The 19,155-nt window shown below is 39.4% G+C and overlaps 1 protein-coding gene across 11 annotated transcripts in view; it reads right to left on the reverse strand.

The window, feature by feature from the left end:
- The window catches only part of Cadps (calcium dependent secretion activator), a 406,170-nt gene that overhangs the window by 80,610 nt on the left and 306,405 nt on the right, over nucleotides 1-19,155 (reverse strand). For 4 of the 11 annotated variants that reach the window (XM_090323363.1, XM_090323355.1, XM_090323331.1 and 1 more), the window contains 4 exons: nucleotides 13,623-13,643; nucleotides 12,267-12,423; nucleotides 11,318-11,459; nucleotides 3,146-3,292 (listed from right to left, as the gene is read on the reverse strand). In XM_090323363.1, the coding sequence (XP_090179489.1) occupies nucleotides 3,146-3,292; nucleotides 11,318-11,459; nucleotides 12,267-12,423; nucleotides 13,623-13,643 (467 nt within the window). The remainder of the gene's footprint in view (nucleotides 1-3,145; nucleotides 3,293-11,317; nucleotides 11,460-12,266; nucleotides 12,424-13,622; nucleotides 13,644-19,155) is intronic. The other 7 variants (XM_090323391.1, XM_090323382.1, XM_090323407.1 and 4 more) reach the window with 3 other exon arrangements.

Below are 19,155 nucleotides of genomic sequence, written 5' to 3' on the forward strand. Positions count from 1 at the left end.
CCGGCATATTTTGAGTTTTACCATACATGACTCAGTCTACTTTGCTCAGCCAATCACTCCAGACCAGTGAGAAGTCTGAAGAAGGTACGATCCTGTAACAACTAGGAAATGATGTATGGTAAAAATCAGCCTTCCTTTAATTACCACATTAGAACATGTGATGATTCAGATGAAGGCCACGACCAGGGGGAGAATCAATCTCCACGGAGAATAACTACATGGCAACATGCAGTTATTAAGACTCCAGGGCTTCATGCATTTTCCCCAGCTCCCCTCCAGAGTGGAGGCCTCTTGGAAATTGCACAAGACTTTCAGTTTTTAAAAGGACAGTGCTAACAAAGTGGTGAGCGAGGACCCGCTTTCTCTCTTAAAGAGCTGGAAAGAAACCGGGGTGACTCAAGATTGAGGCAGAGGTATCTGGACACTGTGAATCCAGAATTCCTCTTTGGTTTGGTTATTATTCCAATTATCACAGACCAGCCCATTGTATAGGCAAGCCCCAGGCAGGATGAGGGGAGGGGAGACAGGGGATATTTGCAATGCTTAAGAGTTCAAAGCATAAGCTCTTTTCCCATTCACCAGCTTACCCAGTCCTCCATACAGATGGAAGAAATAGGATTTGATTCCTTTCTGTACAATGATGTTTGAGCAACTTTTTTACCTGGGGTATCCATGGAAAGCCTGTATACGAGGAAATGCTCCACCTCTCACCTCTTTGCCCTCCTCTGGCTGGCTTTCTCTTTTGCAACAGTCTCGTTTGGAGCCCTGAGGGGTGGCCATCCTTCCCACCCCCTTCCTCGCGTACCACTAATGCTAACACGGTAATTTATAAAATGTCCAACACACCATGCATTACCACTTGTTCTGACATCGTCTATAGAAACAGATGAGAGTGGGTGTTTCTATTGTGACAGATGCCAGCTGCATTGAATTAATGCTTCAGAGAGAAATATAGCTAGTGCATAAATGCATACACAGCTACTGCGGGGTGGGGAGGGGGAGGAAACTCCCAACATGCCGAGACTAACGGCTTGGACCAACAGGGTAATGTTTTTAGGACAGACCAGTCTGAGGTCAGTATGTAGATGTATCTGACATGAAGGAGCAGGTAACATGGAAACACGTCCTTAAAATGAAAGGTGGCAAAGAAGGAAAACTAGAATCATGAAAAGATATAGAATCAGGCATTTTCTGCTGGTGGATGACTGAGAATCCACACCTTCTTCTCAGATACTGCAGTAAGCTTCAGTCTGAAATGGGGGAACGTGTTCCCTCTCTACAAAGTTTAGCCTTCCCCCTGTCCTACCCTATGCTTGTGGGGGGAGGGGAGAAAGAAGAAACCCCAACTTCGTCTAGTGTAAGCCCCGTTTTGGAACTGCATGGTTGATGTTTTAAATCATTAAGTACATATGAATGCAATAATTGGTATTTATTACAACAACATTTTGACACCCATCTGGTTTCAGAGTTTCAAAAAATTCTTGTAGGGTTTTTTTTTCTTTGAAGAGCTTATTATTAAGTTTTGACATGAGGAAAAGAATATTTTCTTTTTATTTTTAAGATAAACTGTTAATGTTAAGGCAATAGCACCAAGATTATTTTGATTGCTGAGCAGTTACCAAAATGTGTTCTCACTCATGCCTTAATTAATTGAACAGAGACCATTATCTGCTTTATTATAATGTCTTGATTCATATCTTTTCAAAGGACACTGTCACAGAGCATGCACAGAAGGTAAGAGAAGCTTTCAGCTATTTAGTTTTAACTTTTTAAACAGATACTACCTAATCTAACTTTTAATATAGTCATCTTAGCATGAATATGATGTATTTTTCTTAGATATATATTTTTTGGAGGTTTCAATTTGTCTTTAAAAGAGAATCAGATGCATTGACCACACTATTTCATTACGGGACTGGGAACAGTTATAGAGTTTTTTTAAATACTAGGCAGCATTGGAGGAGCCAGGTAGACAAGTCATTTTAGTGTTTTGCTCTTTACCTAGACTACTGCAAAATAAAAATGCTGATGGCCGCTTGATGAATGTGATCTCCACGTTTCAAAACATTGCTGCCACTGTCAGATCATTTTTTATTCCTTAGATAATAACACTTCCCTTTGAAAATGTGCCAATGTGTTCTTCCAAGAAAAAGCTTATCTGGCCTATAATTAGCTGTGGTCGAAGACAAGGATCAAAGGAGGGTATAGAAATGCTAAACTTTATCTCACTTATTAAATCATGCATGTGGTTCTAGTTTAGTTTCCATGAGGTAGAATTAAGGGGTGCTGGATCTTCTTCTTGAAAGGTAAAAAAAGAAAAGGGGATTCATTTCCGAAGCTCGAAGAAATGACCACTCAATCCCCACATCCCCAATCGTCTGGCTCTGAGGCAGCAGCCAAAGCTCCAGAAAAATCTACCTCATATAACTCTGACATTCATATGGGTAAAGACAAAGAATAACCAATACTCAGGCCATGGAGGATGTGGCTACAAAAATTTAGGTATCTGTTGTTGGAATTATCCAACTCAGAGACATTCTTCTAACTCAAGTCTCAAAGCTTCTTGTTTTACCTTGGAACGTATTTTCATGTAATATGTACATTAACAGGAGCTCAGTATATTCAGAGAGTTTTCATTTAGCCTTGAACATGCTGTTACTCTATCGTGCCATATACTGACACCAGAAATATGCTTTCAGGCTTAATCAGTCTACAGGAATTTGTAGTATTAAACATCAACAACAACACCCAAATCCTAAAACCAAAATCCAGTGTCTCAATAAGTGTGTCTCCACCTTAGAATTAGATCATGCTAGAGACAACTGGTCAGTCCATCTAATTTCTAAAATCTTATCACCTGCATTAAAAAAGAGGCCAACATATTTGTGCAAAAGAATTCAGGAAGTGAAACAAGTCTTCAAGCAATCAGTGGGTGTAAGACAAATTGTTAGTGCTGCATATATAGCAATGTCTTACAAACATGATGCATGCCAGAAATAAACAATATTGTCTCCACATGATCAGCAAAATATGTCTAATTATCTGTCTCTATCTCTGTTACATAGGATGTATAGAAATAAACAATACATATCCATGCCAAGATCACTTAAATTTAAACGAGATCTAATGTGAACTGAATACACACTCAGCATCATAAATAGCAGCCATCCATGACGGTGCCGAAAAAGTAGGCATTTGTGGGATGCCTAGAGGGATGTTTACTGGTAGATTTGGTACTTTGGGAAGATTCACATTGGGTAGGTTCACATTGGGTAGGTTACTGGTTAAACTCCTGTGGAAGAAACAGACAAAAAGAAAAAAAAATACCATCACAGTGACAATGCAGATGTGGCAGAAGCACACAACAGTTGTAAATAAACTGGCTAAGTCCATAGCAAGACAACAGCGAACACTTAAGCGACACACTCCAGAAAGCAGCTTACGGACGAAGGAGCTATGACGTGGCTCAGAGAGAAATGACAAATGTTAATGGGGAAGGAAAATAAAAAAACATATAACCAGAGAGTAACTGAAAAGTGTGGACACAATGATCACATCATTTAAATGTGTTTGGGAAGGCCCCTCAGCTTCCAAACCCCTTGCCAAAAGTCTTCTATTATAATCTTGAAGTTTATGGAATTCTTGGCAATCTGGAGACTGGGGCTATGGTTAAACAGCTGGATTGATATAAATAGTGGAGGAGAGAGGAGGGAGAAATTGGAGGGAAAGGAGGAGGAGTAGAGAGAGGTTGATCAATGAGTAGGATTTATTGCTTGATAGAAGGGGCAAGTTCTAGAGTTCTAAGGCATACATGGCATACCAAGGTGAAAAGAACTAATTCATAATGATTACCTATCTCAAAATAAGTTAGCAGAGAGGAACTTGAATGCATTCACTGTAGAGAAACGATCAAAGCTTAGGTCTTGGATAAGCTAACTAACCTGAGGTGATCACTGCCAAATGGATACATGAATAAAAACATTACACTGCCCATTATACATATGTACAAAATGATACGTAGACATCAAGAAACCCTTTGAAAGACAGACATGGTCTATCACTTTTATTTCTTTTGTTTTGGTTGAGTCTTCTTAGTTTGATTGACAAATTGTCTCTAGAAGCTCATTTGTGAAGTCAAATATTAGCCCAAGGTAGGAAGGGAAGCTCGCCCATGAGAATACACAATGGTGAGGCACAGAAGTGGAACTCTTTCCAAAGACTACTTCTACACACAAGAGTGTGCACGAGGACTGATGGGAAAGGTCAGAAAGTCACGTAAAGAATAAAGAACAGCTTTCACAGAACATTTAAAGAAAATGGACACATTCTCTCCTAAACTAAGAACCTTAGAGAAATGTTCACACACAGTGGACATTCCAAATTTGGGGGGTGGGATGGGAAGGGAGACAGAAACCCTTCCTGCACTCTTGGACCCAAGGAAAATTTAAGGTATGACTCCATGTCATGGGAGCCACTCTTGGAAATGAGGTAGAGGCAGGAAGAGAATGGGAGAGGGGCTGCACGGCTGAGAATGTTACTTTCCTTAGCATGGGTGGCTGTTACAGGGTGTGTTTGGAGTGTAAAAATGAATGAAGCTGAGTCTTTTTCTACAAAAAATTAAAACCAGTTAAAAACGAATAACACACAAACAGTGTTACCTCTCATTTGCTTTTGGGTTTTTGTTTGTTTTCTTAAACAAAAAGTTTGCTTAAGTGATGTGATAGAAGAGGAATAGATAGTTTTATGAGTAAAGAGGTGTGTATATGTATATATATATATATATATGTAGAGAGAGAGTGAGACAGAGAGAGACAGAGACAGAGATAGAGAGAGAAGGAGACACACACACACAGAGTATACCTCTAAATGAAATCAACCAGATCACTAGGAGGGCCTGTATCACACACTGCTCCAAACGCTGGCACTGCACATCTTACAGTGGCATTTGAAGGGTGTTCCATCTAGCCAAAGTCACTGGCACAGTAGAGCCCAGCCTAGCTCTGACTCTGAGAGGAGCCTTCCCGTTTAAGTGGAGTTGACAGTACTTTGGCAGAGGAGTTTGAGGTTCTCTTTTTGGATCTTGTAGCAGAAGAGTAAGTTGTGCCAAAGTAGCTCTGCCTGGGGCAAGCTGTGTTTGACTAGCAGGACTTCTGCAAGGCTGGAGCTGCCTGTAGGTTTGACTGTGGGGTCTTCTATGAAAGCACAAGTACTGGACCTTGTCAATAGCTTTGATTCCTATCTCCCTCTAGAAATGAGTCACTCTTGCACAATGGTAGTAAAGCTTTGGCTTACACACTGATGAAGCTAGAGTACAAAATTGCTTACCTAGTGCCTCTAACAGTCAGGAAAATAGGTGTCTCTGAGATTTAGCCCTTCTGGTTTACATTTTGTGAAAGTCAGTTATACATCATAACTTGGGATGGAATGGTGCTTTTGTGAGAAAGGCCAAAAGAAGGCAAGATAAATACAACTATTAAGTGGAAGGGGAAAAAAGGAACTTTTCCTTCCACGTGTCTCTGTTTAAACTGCAATTCGCTTTTGAATTCAGTCCCTGGTGGGACTGCCATGTAACAAATCCATTGGCGATTTCCACGGAGACATGTGTAAGCCTATATAAGCAAATGTGATCATTAAATGATACACACACTGAATAATGATCAAGGAATTAGAAGATCTTAGAGATGGCAGGCTGGAAAGTTAAAATGTCAATTCTGAGCAGATTAAAAGTAGCTAGAAATGAATAACATACAAATGTATGCAAAAGCAACTCAATCTAAACATATTAGCGAATGACGGGTACACAAATTAAAAGCGAGCTTCATTTTGCACACAAAAATAAAAAAGACTTATATTAATCAAATCAAAACATATTGTATTTTAGGAAATATGACATTTTAGCTATACTGCTGCACTGGGTTCACATAGAAACATTTCCTTCGTGGGACAGATTAGAGTGGTCTACTGTTAAAGTGATAAAATATGCTTGATATTTCTGCTTTTAGCAAAATAACAGAGTATTACTAACATTTCTAATATTTCATCAATGTCAATAATCAAAAAGGCAAATTCCTAGCATAATGTTCTATTACTATGTATGATCAAGGGGAATTTTCTATTGGTTCTCATGATCAGGCTCCTAAAATTAACAAATTGTTATTTTTAATGAGGTTCTAAACTACCTAATAAGTTAGTCATGCTTTTCTATCCTTCCATCTCTTCCTTCCTTACTCCCCCCAGCCCGCTCCTTCCTTTCATCTCCTTCCTTCCTTCCTTCCTTCATTCCTTCCTTCCTTCCTCCCTCCCTCCCTCCCTCCCTCCGTTTGTCCCTCCCTCCCTTCGTCCCTCCCTCCCTTCCTCCCTTTCTGCTGGTATGGGACTGAACTTAGGACCTGGGCATTTGTGCCCTTTTGCTCAAGGCTAGCACTCTACTACTTGAGTCACAGTTCTACTTTTGGACTTTCTGTTATTTAAGTAGGAGTTTCATGGACTTTTGAACCCCAATACTCAGATCTCAGCCTCTTGAGTAGCCAGGGTTACAGGCATGAGTGAGCCACCTGTGCCCAGCTAGCCATGCTTTCTCTGAGACCTGTAATTGTAAGTCTCTGGATAGAACAAGAATGAATTACAATCCTAGCAACTGATACACAGGCTCTTTTGAGATTATTGCAAATGGAGAATGCAGTCAAGAATTCAATGTATATACTACAAAATTAAGAAAAGTGAATGAAAGGGGTGGTCTGGGAGGGATGGGTGAGAAGGTTGAAAGGGGTAAGGTTGATCAAGAGGCATTATATTCATAAACTACTTTGTTAAATGGCAACTCCCTTGTACAACCACTTGAAGTTAATAAAAAAAATTAAGAGGCTATTTTCTGGGTGCTGGTGGCTTACACCGGCAATCCTAGCTACTCAGGGGGCTTAGCTTTGAGGATCCCAGTTCAAAGCCAGCCTAGGCAGGACATAAGACTCCCATCTCCAGTTAATCATGTACACATGCATGTACGTGTGCACACACGCGCGCACACATACACACACACACACGCGCGCGCGCGCGCACGCCCGAAGTAGAGCTATGGCTCAAGTGGTAGAGTGCTAGACTGAAGCAAAAAAGCTCAGGGGCAGTGCTTAGGCTCTGAGTTTAAGCCCCAAGACCAGCACGAAAAATAAAATAAATAGAAATCAGGCTCTTTCATTCATTTTGGTGACTGCTGAAAAAGGGGAGCTTTCATTTAGTTTCTATGTCTGGAGCTTTAGATGAAAACAATTCTCATCTACTTATTCAGAGGATGAATGTTACAGGTGAGTGTACGTGTGTATGTATGTATGTATATATGTATGTATGTATATGTATGTATACATGCATGCATGCATGTATGTATGTATGTATAGAGGCCATCATTTCCACTGATGGAAATGACAGGAGGTAGTCAATCTTTAGAATTAATTCTAATCAGGATTATGATTCCATATAGAAAGATGATTATGTCTTCTATAAGATTCCTCCTTTAAATTTAGAGATGAGGGTAGACTTTAGATACAGAGCACATTCTACTTCTATGAGAAATTTGTTGCATGAATCTATGTATTCTGTTATGTCTGCTCCTAGTTCTCTGGACACTAAAGACTCTTTCATATTTCTACTTAGTTCCAATCCTTACTCTTTGGCATGGCACACTTCGATCTCTTTCCAAAATCTGGAGTGATATTTTTCAACTCCTTATCCATTACACACTACCCAGTTTCCTTTCCATAGAAATTTAATACCACAGGAACAATATTTATTTTTTATATAGTGCAAGTAGACCTGTGCTTTTTATATATTCATATATTCAAGGAGTAAGATTTATCATCAAGCCAGTATCCATCAGCTTGGGGGCTGGGAAGCCCTCACTGAAAATGAATCACCTACAGGCAAAAGTTCCAAATGACATGGGATTTTAGAATCTCCCAAACATCTGTCTTAAGCTTGAGTTCACTTTAAAATCTCAACACAGCCCAAGCTAAACATTAACCTTTTATCTCCACATTTCTACTACTGCTCTTGCTCTTTCATGCAAAAAGAAAAAAAGAAAAGGAAAGAAAGAAAACTATCTTACAGGGCCTATATGAAATAAAGAAACTTGAAGGATAAGCAATATTTTCAGTTGTTCTTTTAACAAATTCATCTCAGCACATGTGTTGTGTTTTCTTGTCAAAGCTGCTTTAACATTCTGAATAGCATTTATCTGTTTTGTAGTTTTACCTTTTTTGTGCACTTGCCCCAGGGCTTAAACTCAGGGCCTGGGCACTGTCCCTGAGCTTTATTACTTAAGAATAAGTATGTACTCTACCAGTGGACCACAGTTTTACTTCTGGCTTATGGTTAATTGCAGATAAGATTCTCACAGATGTTCCTATCTGAACTTTGAACTGTGATTCTCAGGTCTTAGCCTCCTGAGTAGCTAGGATAATTAGGATGTGCCACTGGAGTCTGACTTTTTTTTTTTTTGCCAGTTCTGGGGCTTGAGCTAGGGCCTGAGCACTGTCCTTCAACTTTCTCAAGGCTAGAGCTCTACCGTTGAGCCTCAGCACCACTTCCAGCTTTTTTTCTATGTATGTTGTACCAAGGAATAGAACCTTCATGCATGCCAGGCAAGCATTCTATCACTAGGCCAAACTCCTAGCCCACAGCCTGGCTATTTTTTAAACTTAAAAAATATGTTTAGTTATACTAAAGGCTTTCCATTTAACATGTCAATTTATGATTGCACTGCATTTGATCAATGTTGCCTCTTTCTTTTTAATTTTTTAGCATGTTATTTTGAAGTAGGATCTACAATGTATTCCTCATTTTATCTATAATCAGGTGCCTTCAAGCACAATTCAGTTATTTGAGAGCAAGGCTATGGTGTAGGGGTAGGGGTAGGTGTGTGTGTGTGTGTGTGTGTGTGTGTGTGTGTGTGTGCCTCTCTGTCCATCTGTCTGTCTGTCTTTCTGACTGTCTCTCTCCTGGAGGATCACATGTAAAAAATTGTAAAGACAGTAAACTAAGTTTGCCGAAGTCACTTTTTTATTTTGGGGTGATAAAAAGGATTAAAAGAAATCATCCTTCACTTAGTCAAAAACACAAGAAGAAAGGTGAATTTTTGCTTCTTTATCAGCCCTCTTATAAGTGGCCAAAACTTTTGTTCATAGTTTTTATTTTCTTTTTCCTCTCAATGCAAAGCATGCTCCCATGCTATTCTTACTCTGTTCTATGGCATCTTCAATGCTCTCTATGGCACTTGCACTGTCTACAAATCAGCTGATAAATGTGTGTCATCTAAAAGAAATTTTAACTTCAGTTATTTTAGCCAGCCCTTTCAAATATGTTCACACACATCTCTGAAAGGCATCCAGTATTTATGAATGTAACAACTCATAATCATACTCCCTAGCCAAAAGCACAAAAATTACTTAAAACAGGTGCGCTTTCATGCTCACATGCATACACACACACACACACACACACACACACACAACTCTAACTTTAGTTCCAGATGGTTACTCACTATTATTATTCCTTTATAAAGTTTCAGATCTTTAAATTCTTAATGGTCAAGTTCAATTTCTTTTCATCAGTTAAAAAAATCCCCAACAAAATATTTCCAGACTAAGAGTTCCAACTGTGAAAATGATTTTGATTTAACTTTACTTCTGACTGTAGTATTAAATATTTCCAAAGGAATAGAAGTCCTATGTTTGGCTTCTGAAGAAGTTAACAGGTTATAAGATGACTTCAGTGACACTATCACAGAGTTCACGGTTGTTCTCAGACCCTGGGTCAGAATTTTGTAAAATCTCAGTTTTGTGGATGAGAAATCAAGCTCATAGAGGTTCAACCTCTTTCTTCTGGCTAGGAAATGGAAGACAAGACCCCAGATCTAGTGTTTTTAGGGAATAGTGAAATGTATTGACTGCCCTCTTACATAAGTGTTGATGAGAATACCTTCTACAGTTCCAACCAAGATAGTTACTGCTATTTCAGGACCATTGCCATTCAAAATTGAGAACATTACCCATTTAAGTCTTTTTATTTCAAAGCACTACTCTCTTGATTAGCAGTTTAAAAATTGTAAGTCCACCACTAATATTTTACCATGAAGGGACAAATTAAAAGTGTACAGGATCGTGTTAAGAGACCAGTATAAAACTTAAAAAAATAACAAGCTAAAATTTAAGCTTCTTAGAACTAGCTGATGAAGAATTATGATCGATTATGTGCAATTATAGTGAAGGTCAAAACCTTCTCTCATGACTTAGACATGGAAGGGGGAGAAAAAGCTGTGAGAGTCATATATGGTGACATACGGGAGGGAGGGGCTCCACTCACAAATTGCAACAAATAAGGTAGATGTCAAGACTCCTCAATTGAAGAAGGCCTCTTGAATAACAGTTCTGGAGCTCCTAAAAGTTAGTGATACATTCCCCCCATTTTGTGTCATATGAGCTACTACATTTCAAAGTTGTAAAGAACTAGAGCGGATAAAGTGATTTCTTTAGAGACAAAAGTTCCACGATCTAACAGGTCAAAGCCAATAGCAGGCCTTATAGAGCTTTTCAAAAATATACCACAAAACTCTCCATAGGGGAGTGTCTAGTTTTCTACACAGGGACCTTCCAGCATTCTTCATACATAGCTTTCTTTCTTCTGGGAACAGAGGTTACACTGAGTCTGCCATTTTATTTCAATGGACCTAAGATTTGCCTAGCAGTTGTGGAAGTCAGCAAAATCACAACACACAAGATTTATCATTCATTGTCCTTCTCAAGCATACGTGGCTATAGAGTCTTTTTCCCTTTTTGAGGTATGTCTCCCAAATATCTAGGCCAGAGAATGGCAAACTATATCTCTCTTTATAAAGTTTTATTGGAACACAAACATTCAGTTGTGTAAATATTTACTTAAAATTATTTTAATGCTAGCACACTTGAGTAGGTGACAGATCTCTAGCCTTTTATAGAAAAGCCCTATGGAACACATTTCTGGAGATGTTAATTCCTTGGGATAAAACCAGTTGAGTAAGACACATTGTGTAAACATCACAGTTGGGTTTATATCCCTTCTTATTTACATTGTGCAATTAAGCAGATTTTTCACTTCATAAAACATTTCCCAGCCTCTTCCCTCCCCAACTTCATCCAGACAAGGAAGCTATAAGCATCATTAGTAGGAAAAATGTATGGAATTGCTGGCTGTCCATACTAATAATCAGCCATGTGACAGCCTTAGTCCATTTTTGAATGACTCTCCAGCATTTGTACCCAAACTCCGATGGTATCAAAAGAGGTTTCCTTACTTGACTGGTTCCCATGACTCCCGCTCAAAGCCCCTGTGGATGGATTGTGCAATTGAGGACTCCATCAGATCCACATATCTAACAACAAGAGGGGCAAACAGGTCCTGCAGGTGTTTGTGAAATTTTCCATTGCACAAATTATCTAGAACAGATAAGCAAAACATGGTAAGAACCCACCGTTGGTTTCCCAGAGTACAACATAACAAGCAGATGATTATCTTCAATATCCCACTTTGGAGGAAGACAAAAACAAAACAAAACAAAATAACATGATAATATGAGCAGTATCAAAGTTCATGCTTAAATCTGTTTGAAATGAAAATGGTATTAAAGAAAACAGCCCACTTTATCCTCTTATAAAAAAGACCTTCTCCCCACTAAGTTGCCAGGAAGAGAGAACATTCTTTGTCCCCTTCCCTACTTCTTCTCCTCTACCTTCCTCTCTGGAAAGAAAATCTATTTTATGACTGTTGCTGGAAGACACTCCAAAATACTTCTGGTATCTTTTAGCTGGAAACATGCTTCTCATCTAAGAATCATCTCTTGATTAAAAACTGCACACATGAGGAAAGGTCAAGTTCATTCACTTGAGCAGAGAATGAACAAAACACAAGATGGTTTCTCATCAAGAAAAAAATCCTTTGATAACAATGGAAAAACACCAAAAGTTTTAAGTTTATTCATCTGAAAGCAAATAAAACGTAAGAAATGGCCACTTCCTCTCATAATACTCTGGGTACTTCTGCTAGGACAGTCTCTCTGCAGCGGGACATTTTAGGGAAGAAAGAGAATGCCTACCAGCTGTAAGGTGTGTGTGTGTGTGTGTTCATAGTAATACAACTATAAAGAGCTGTATCCGACTTGCAGCCTAAGTAAGAGACAGATACCTCAGTAACCTGCATGCCTGTGGGTTATTTGGGAAAGTCAAATAGTCAAAGGTGATACATACAGTCAGTACGGAGAAAGTCATTCAGCAGCTGAAACAGTGGGAAACTGTCCCATGTGTCGGGGGGTTGCACCTCTAACGCTGCATCCATGTCCACAGCAAAAAGTGACAGGAATGTCTCCGCATGCTCCACCATTAAGTCTGACCACCACGCAAAGGCCTTTGAAATTTGGCAGAAAAACAATAGACAGGGAGGTGATGAACATCTTTTTCAGACACATCGTGTGCTCTCCAGCCCTCACTGTTTAAGACTGATGGTGCACCCAGCAGGGATTCATCACTTTATTGTAAAGAGAACAGCATTTTGGATACAAATGGACTCTCAAGTGTCCAGGCCTGCCATAGAGAGCCTTTAACTTGACCTATTGGTCAGAGGATGCAGCTGCAGAATGACAGACATGGGACTTCTGTTCAATTTACAATAACTCAGTAAGTTTGAGTCATGCTCTAGATAACTATGGTTGGCTAGTTCTTGTGCTAAGATATTAGAATTGGGGAGTTTCTTCACTGTGTTTATGGGTTTTCTGCTGGTCTAACTTGAAAATTTGCAATTATGATTCATTGATATCTACATACCTGGTGCTTCATTGTCTATAGTCTGATATAAAGTTAGAGACTCCTATTTCCCTATGCATTGGAAACGTTACTTCTATGTCATACTAAGTCTGAGGAAACAACTCCTGCAATTGTTATAGAACTTTGGAGTAAAAATCTCTTTCAACAGGGAGCCTTTGGTTTTGGCATCCAGGCTGGAGAAGAGATCAGGCTTCGGCTAGGAAACACAGAGTAAAATCAGGACTTACTTTGCTGTAAAGTTGGACACGTATGTACATTGAAAACCAAAAAAGATCAGTGAAGTAACTCATTTGCATGCACATGGGCCCTTGGAAATCATTGTGCAGGGTCTCAGAGGGCGACATTCACATCAGCCTAGGCCAGATGTGAATGCAATTCGAAGGCATGCATGCATGTTGACTAGTTGTTTCTGGCAGGGAGCATGCAGAATGGGTGGTGGTGTCAACAGGCCCTGTTTTGCTGATTTCAAAGAGAACAGAAAAACAAAAACAAATTGCCAGGCTCTTGTCCCCTGCCCCTCCCCCACTCGATGCCATAAAGTATTTATACTTGAAACACTTTCCGGAGCATTCACCAAAGGCGGGGGAGAGGGGACAGAAAAGAATGGGAAAGTGTTTGGAAACATGAAAAATGATTATGGAAAGATTTCCATAAATGAAACGGTTTGTTCAATGGCCAAGCTCTTCTGTGCTCTGTTAGTTATTGGAGGGATATTTTAACAGCCACAAGGAGGCAGAATAGGGCTCTGCCTTTCTTCTTTCAAGAGATTTTTACTTTACTTACTTCTCCTTTATCAACATGTGGCTGGTTTGCAAATTAAATGGAAAAAATCAAGTCATGGACCATTCTGCAAGGCTGACTTGGCTGGAAATAGACACCTGCAGTTTCGATTTTAATTTACAGTAAAACCTCACTGATTCAGAGTAACTGGAGAGGGGAAATGCTAGTCAGAAAACAAAAAGCCCCAAATTGTTGGGCTTTCTAAGACAGAGAGAGAGATAGGACTACTTTTTAACTCAACATGTATTTGGGCAAAAAAGTAAATGATATCCATGAGTTGTACATTGTTTCTCATATGAATATATTGTAAATATGCTAATCTCTTCCCAATTTCCAAATAATGCTAGGCAAGTTGACCTATAAATTGAAGTGAAAAAGAAGGAATATTTAATTTCCCAACTCCTGGGATGTATAAAAAACACTGGATATTCCTCAGTTATAAGAAGAGCCGAAAATTGCCAGAATTAATTGAGATTTGAGTCATATATGTATATACACATATATATGTATTTTTAGGAAAAGTTCAAAGAGCCACATATGCCATTGAGTTGTCAAAGATTCCAAGGATCTGGGTCTGAACTGATGAGGTTTTATTGTAGCTTTACCACCTGACCCTGTGAGCCCTGGGGTTGAGGGCTTGATCCTCTGACTAGCTGGTTAAATCTAGCAAAGGAAGAATTTTCCTATCCCCTGCCACTCCTTCCCCTCAACCAAACTTTCCCAATTCTCCATATTTGCAACAACTTAACTAAAAGCTAGACTTGCTGGAGTCACATCCCCTCCCCTTAGCCTGCATGATGGATGGATCCACTGTATTTGGAAAATTCACACCAAATGTTAACTAGCACTTATTCTTTAATGAGCTGATCTAACTTTACATCTTCAGTGTGAATCTAAAGAATTAGTTACTGGGAGATTGTGGTGTTTTCCCAGACACAATTTTCTTCTAGAATGATAAGAAAAAAAACCAAAACCAACAACAAACCAACCCTCAAACCATTCATAAATGCTTGAGATTAAAAAAAATTAACCCAATTTCATCTGTGGTTTTTTTAACCAGCTTTTTAAAAAAATTTACAAAGTTGCAAACCAGATACCATGAGAAACATCACATCTGCAATCTATAAAGAACTTAGTCACTTATGATTTTTATATACTCATGAGCAAGTATCTACAATCCTGTAACAATAACTATATTGATTGGTAGGTCTGCAAAGAACAATGAGTGCCAAAGCATGAATCACCACTGTAAGAGGGGAGAAGAATTCAGGATGCTAGTGAGCAAGGAAATTTAAATTTGGGACTTGGAGAAGAAGCAAAAAACCAGAGCAATTTCAGGATATCCAAGGTAATTCTTTTCAAAACCTTCTAATCAAAACCAGCTCTCTGAGGAGATTAATATTCCAGCAAGCAATAACCAAAATGTCAAAATGTAATTCCTATTAAATGAACGAAGTCTGTGTGACTGGGCTGGATAAGTCTTAAAGTATACATACATATATATGTATGTACATATTCATATTATGCTCCAACAGGTGAATGCTGTTTCTTCGATGAGCTAACTTATAAAGTTTGTGAGCAGCTAAATTCTTAATAAATCTTTTCCAAAGATAATAAAGAGTTATACATTGGCTTCTAAATACTTACCCATTGCTTTACATTATTCAGGGACAAAGCTGGGCATTTGAGGGGTACAGTTCACCACATCAAACACACTGTAGTTTTGCACACAAACTAACATGTATATATGCACCCTCTCTGTACCACAATACATATATACATATACATACATATACATAGAGAGAGATTGGGAGGGAGAAGTACAATCATCTGTGTATATGTGTGTGTGTGTGTGTGTGTGTGTGTGTGTGTGTGTGTGTGTGTGAGAGAGAGAGAGAGAGAGAGAGAGAGAGAGAGAGAGAGAGAGAGACTAGGTTCCATTCTGAAAACAGAATTAAGTGGCATGTAAGATATGTGTGACAGTTGGTATGATTTGCTGGGCATACAAAGGATAAGTTGCTTTCTCTGTTAATGAGAAATTGTTTTGTTTTGTTTTTCCTTTTAGGACCCTGAACTGCTTTAATGGGAATTTAAAATGGCTTTAAATGTTGTTTGTTTTTCAGGGGTGGGGCCAGAGGTGTGTGTTCCTGTCACTTTCATTTGTATGAAACAACATGAGTGCCCAGCCAGTCAGGATCCATGCTTAGGATTTAAAGATCTCTTAGAGTTTAGTGAGTACTCAGAGAATACAGAAGTGAGGACTGGGCCATACGAAACACATTGTCCAGTCTTTTTGGAAGGAAAATCCTCTGCACGGTGTGCTAGGATCAACACAACTCACTTGCTCTTCAGTTCCCAGTCACTCTGTCCCGGGATATACACTGGGGTCCCCTGAGCATTTTTGTTGTTGTTGTTGTTGGCTGTGGGGCTTGAACTCTGGGCCTGGATGCTGTCCCTGAGCTCTTCAGCTCAAGGCTACTGCCCTATCCCTTGAGCCACAGCCCCACTTCCGGTTTTCTAGTGGTTAATTGGAGATAAGAGTCTCAAGGTCTTTGAACTGTGATCCTCAGATCTCAGCCTCCTGAGTAGCTGGGATTGCATGCATGAGCCGCTACACCTGGCACCTGAGCATCTTTTAAAAGTGGCCACGGCTTAGCCACTACCTAAAAGATAAGCTCATGGAATTAGGAAGTGAGTCCTGGAAATCCAAATTTTCCTTTGGCAATACTGGAATTTGAACTCAAGGATTTGTACTCACCAGGCAGTCCTCTATTGCTTTAGCCACACCTCTAGTCCATTTTTGAGATAGGGTGGTGCTTTTGGCTCGATAGTGATTCTCCTATTTGTGCTTCTTGCTATTTCATGGATGACTGACAGCCATATTTCAGGGACATTCAGGTGAGTGCAATCAGACCACTCGCCTTCCAACATAGTCTCATTCACTTGATTTATCCTTCTATTCATCACATATTCATAGGTTTGGCTCCCTTGGGCGTTTTTTTCTTAGTACCACAATGGTGAAGCTTTGCCATGTGTTTACCATATACCAGGCACACTATCAGATGCTTTAACTTGTCCTTCCATGCTAACAAGCACTATCCAACTATTATCTGCAATTCACAGAATAAGAAGTTATCTAAATGGGTCAGGTTCACAAAACAAGGGCAACGTTAGAATTAAAATCTGAGCCCTTGTGTCACAGGGCTGAAGCTCCTGACACTGGTCATTTTATCATTTGAAAGCCAGAGTCAGTTTGGATCTCATGTCCTTCCAAAAATACTGAGAGACTTGCCACAGGGTTTAGTAGACAGGAGATGCCTAAAGGTAGCTTTTGATTAAGTAAATAAGGCTTATTTATTTTGGCAGTACTGGGGATTGAACTCAGGGCCTTGTGCTTTCTAGGTTAACTCTCTACCAATTAGGTCATATATCCAGTCATTAAGTAATAAGATTTTTACAGTGAGGTGAAATTACTAACTTGTGAAGTAATCCTGTACATCTATTTAGAGGAAACTTTAGTCTGTAGGGCTTGGAGGTATGCTTAAGTTGTCATTCTTAACCTCATAAGATATAATAAGAACAGCATTGAAGTCCATCTTATTTGTGGATCCTGAAAGACTTCTGAATAGGTATATAAGTAAGATTAGAATATTTTATGGTAATGAATCCCAGGCAAATTTACAGTGACGATTAGCAGGTAGAAGTGTAGTGTTTTTTTTTTTTGTTTGTTTTTTTTTTGGAACACGCCTGCTTTAGAAAGTGTATATGTATAAACTTCCCTTTGGTGTCTTTCAGGAGTGACTTAGTAAATAAAATAGACATCCTTTCTTAGCAGGTAGTGGCCTCGGAACAAATAATCCGGTTGCCAACAAAGGATCGTTGTCAGTTTTGTTCTGGCACATTCGCTTTGATTCACACTCATCTTCAAAACAGCCTCACATCCACTCTATATGGGGAGGGCAGGCTAGAGCCCCATCAAGTCTCTGGAGAGGAGTCTGAAGATAACCAGGACGAATTCACTTACCATCATCTGATCCTCAAATAGCCCAATATAAAATGGAGAAATACTTCAACCCAACTTAGTTGCATGTGTTTGGCAGTTAGTGCTGAGTTTGTATGTGTAGAAGGCTTTGACACCCCCAGCTGTGTACCATTGCTGGGCATATAAACTACTGATACTACTTAAGGGGTCTTCATCCTGAACTCAGTGGGGCCGGTGGGGGAATCAGGATACATCAGTACTCTCTCTATATATAAATACTGTATATATGATTCACATACAGACAGCTGTAGAGGAAGATTAGTATCACTCCAACGAGCTACTGGTTACTACGCTTGGTACTCATCTGCTGTAATAAAAGTGAGGACGGACAGAGGAAACTGCAACAGGCTAGGGACAGGGCCAAGGCAGGTAAGGGGGTGGCGTGTGTGGGGATGTAACCGCACTTGTTGTCATCAGTCGCTTCATGCACGCACAAGAGAATCACCCCACATTTACCCTGCCGTGGAGGGCCACCCATGTCACAAGCAGTCCACTGGAAGTTGCTGTTACATTCCTTGGGTCAGTGTTAGAAAGCAGGAGCACCAGAGGAAGTCCCATTAGAAGACATGATATTGGAAGGGCATGCACAGAATATGACAGTAGGTGGCTGGATCATTCGGTTTAATCACATACCTCTTTCCCCTGCCACGATCAGCCAAGATTGAAGGGAACAGTAGAGAAACAGGGAGGAAATTTAAATATGCAATCAGGCATTAGTCGGGATGGCTGGACGTATGGGATATTAGATCATATTTTACTATCCTGTCAATTTTCACTTAGTAAGGGGAATGGTCAGTTTATATACTTAAAAATTACTTTTCTGGAAGGCCTTTCCTCCAGTCCCCACTCTTCCATAAATCTGACTGGAGAGGAAGAAAGGAATTAATGTCATTTTCGCAAAGGTTATTTTAAGAGTTATGATTTTAAAGTTCAATTTTGAAATGGTTTAACATCATAATCTTTCCTTGGAAGGGTTGGGTTTGTTTAAGTCCTTACAGGTTTTGGATTTTGTTGGTCATGAGATTCCCCTGGGTCATTATTAAAATAATTTTAATATTGGTTTGGGAAAAAAGAAATCTGTATTTATTGAGATGTATGTTTTAGAGAATCGACAAATTGAACAACACAGAATAATTTGTTTCTGTCACTAAGCAACCCAGGCAACCTAAGGTTAAAAGCAAGAAGAAGGAAGAAGTAGAAAGAGAAAGAGAAAGAGAAGGAGGAGAAAGAGAAAGAGAAGGAGGAGAAAGAGAAGGTGAAGGAGGAGGGGGAGGAGGAAGAAGAGAAAGGGGAGGAAGAGGAGGAGGAGGAAAAAGAAGAAGAAAGGAAACTCTGGCACAGAGATAAATTCAAGTAGATGGTCCTGGATCCACACATTAAAGAATTAATCAAAACAACATTGGTGGCAACAAAAACAACAACAAAAGACCATATATATATATATATTTTGAATGTTCTGGACAATATTTCTCAGGTACTAATAAATTCATTAAC

Source organism: Megascapheus bottae, chromosome 2 (genome assembly GCF_031878675.1).
Source record: "Megascapheus bottae isolate mThoBot1 chromosome 2, mThoBot2.hap1, whole genome shotgun sequence".
In the NCBI taxonomy this organism is placed as follows: domain Eukaryota; kingdom Metazoa; phylum Chordata; class Mammalia; order Rodentia; family Geomyidae; genus Megascapheus; species Megascapheus bottae.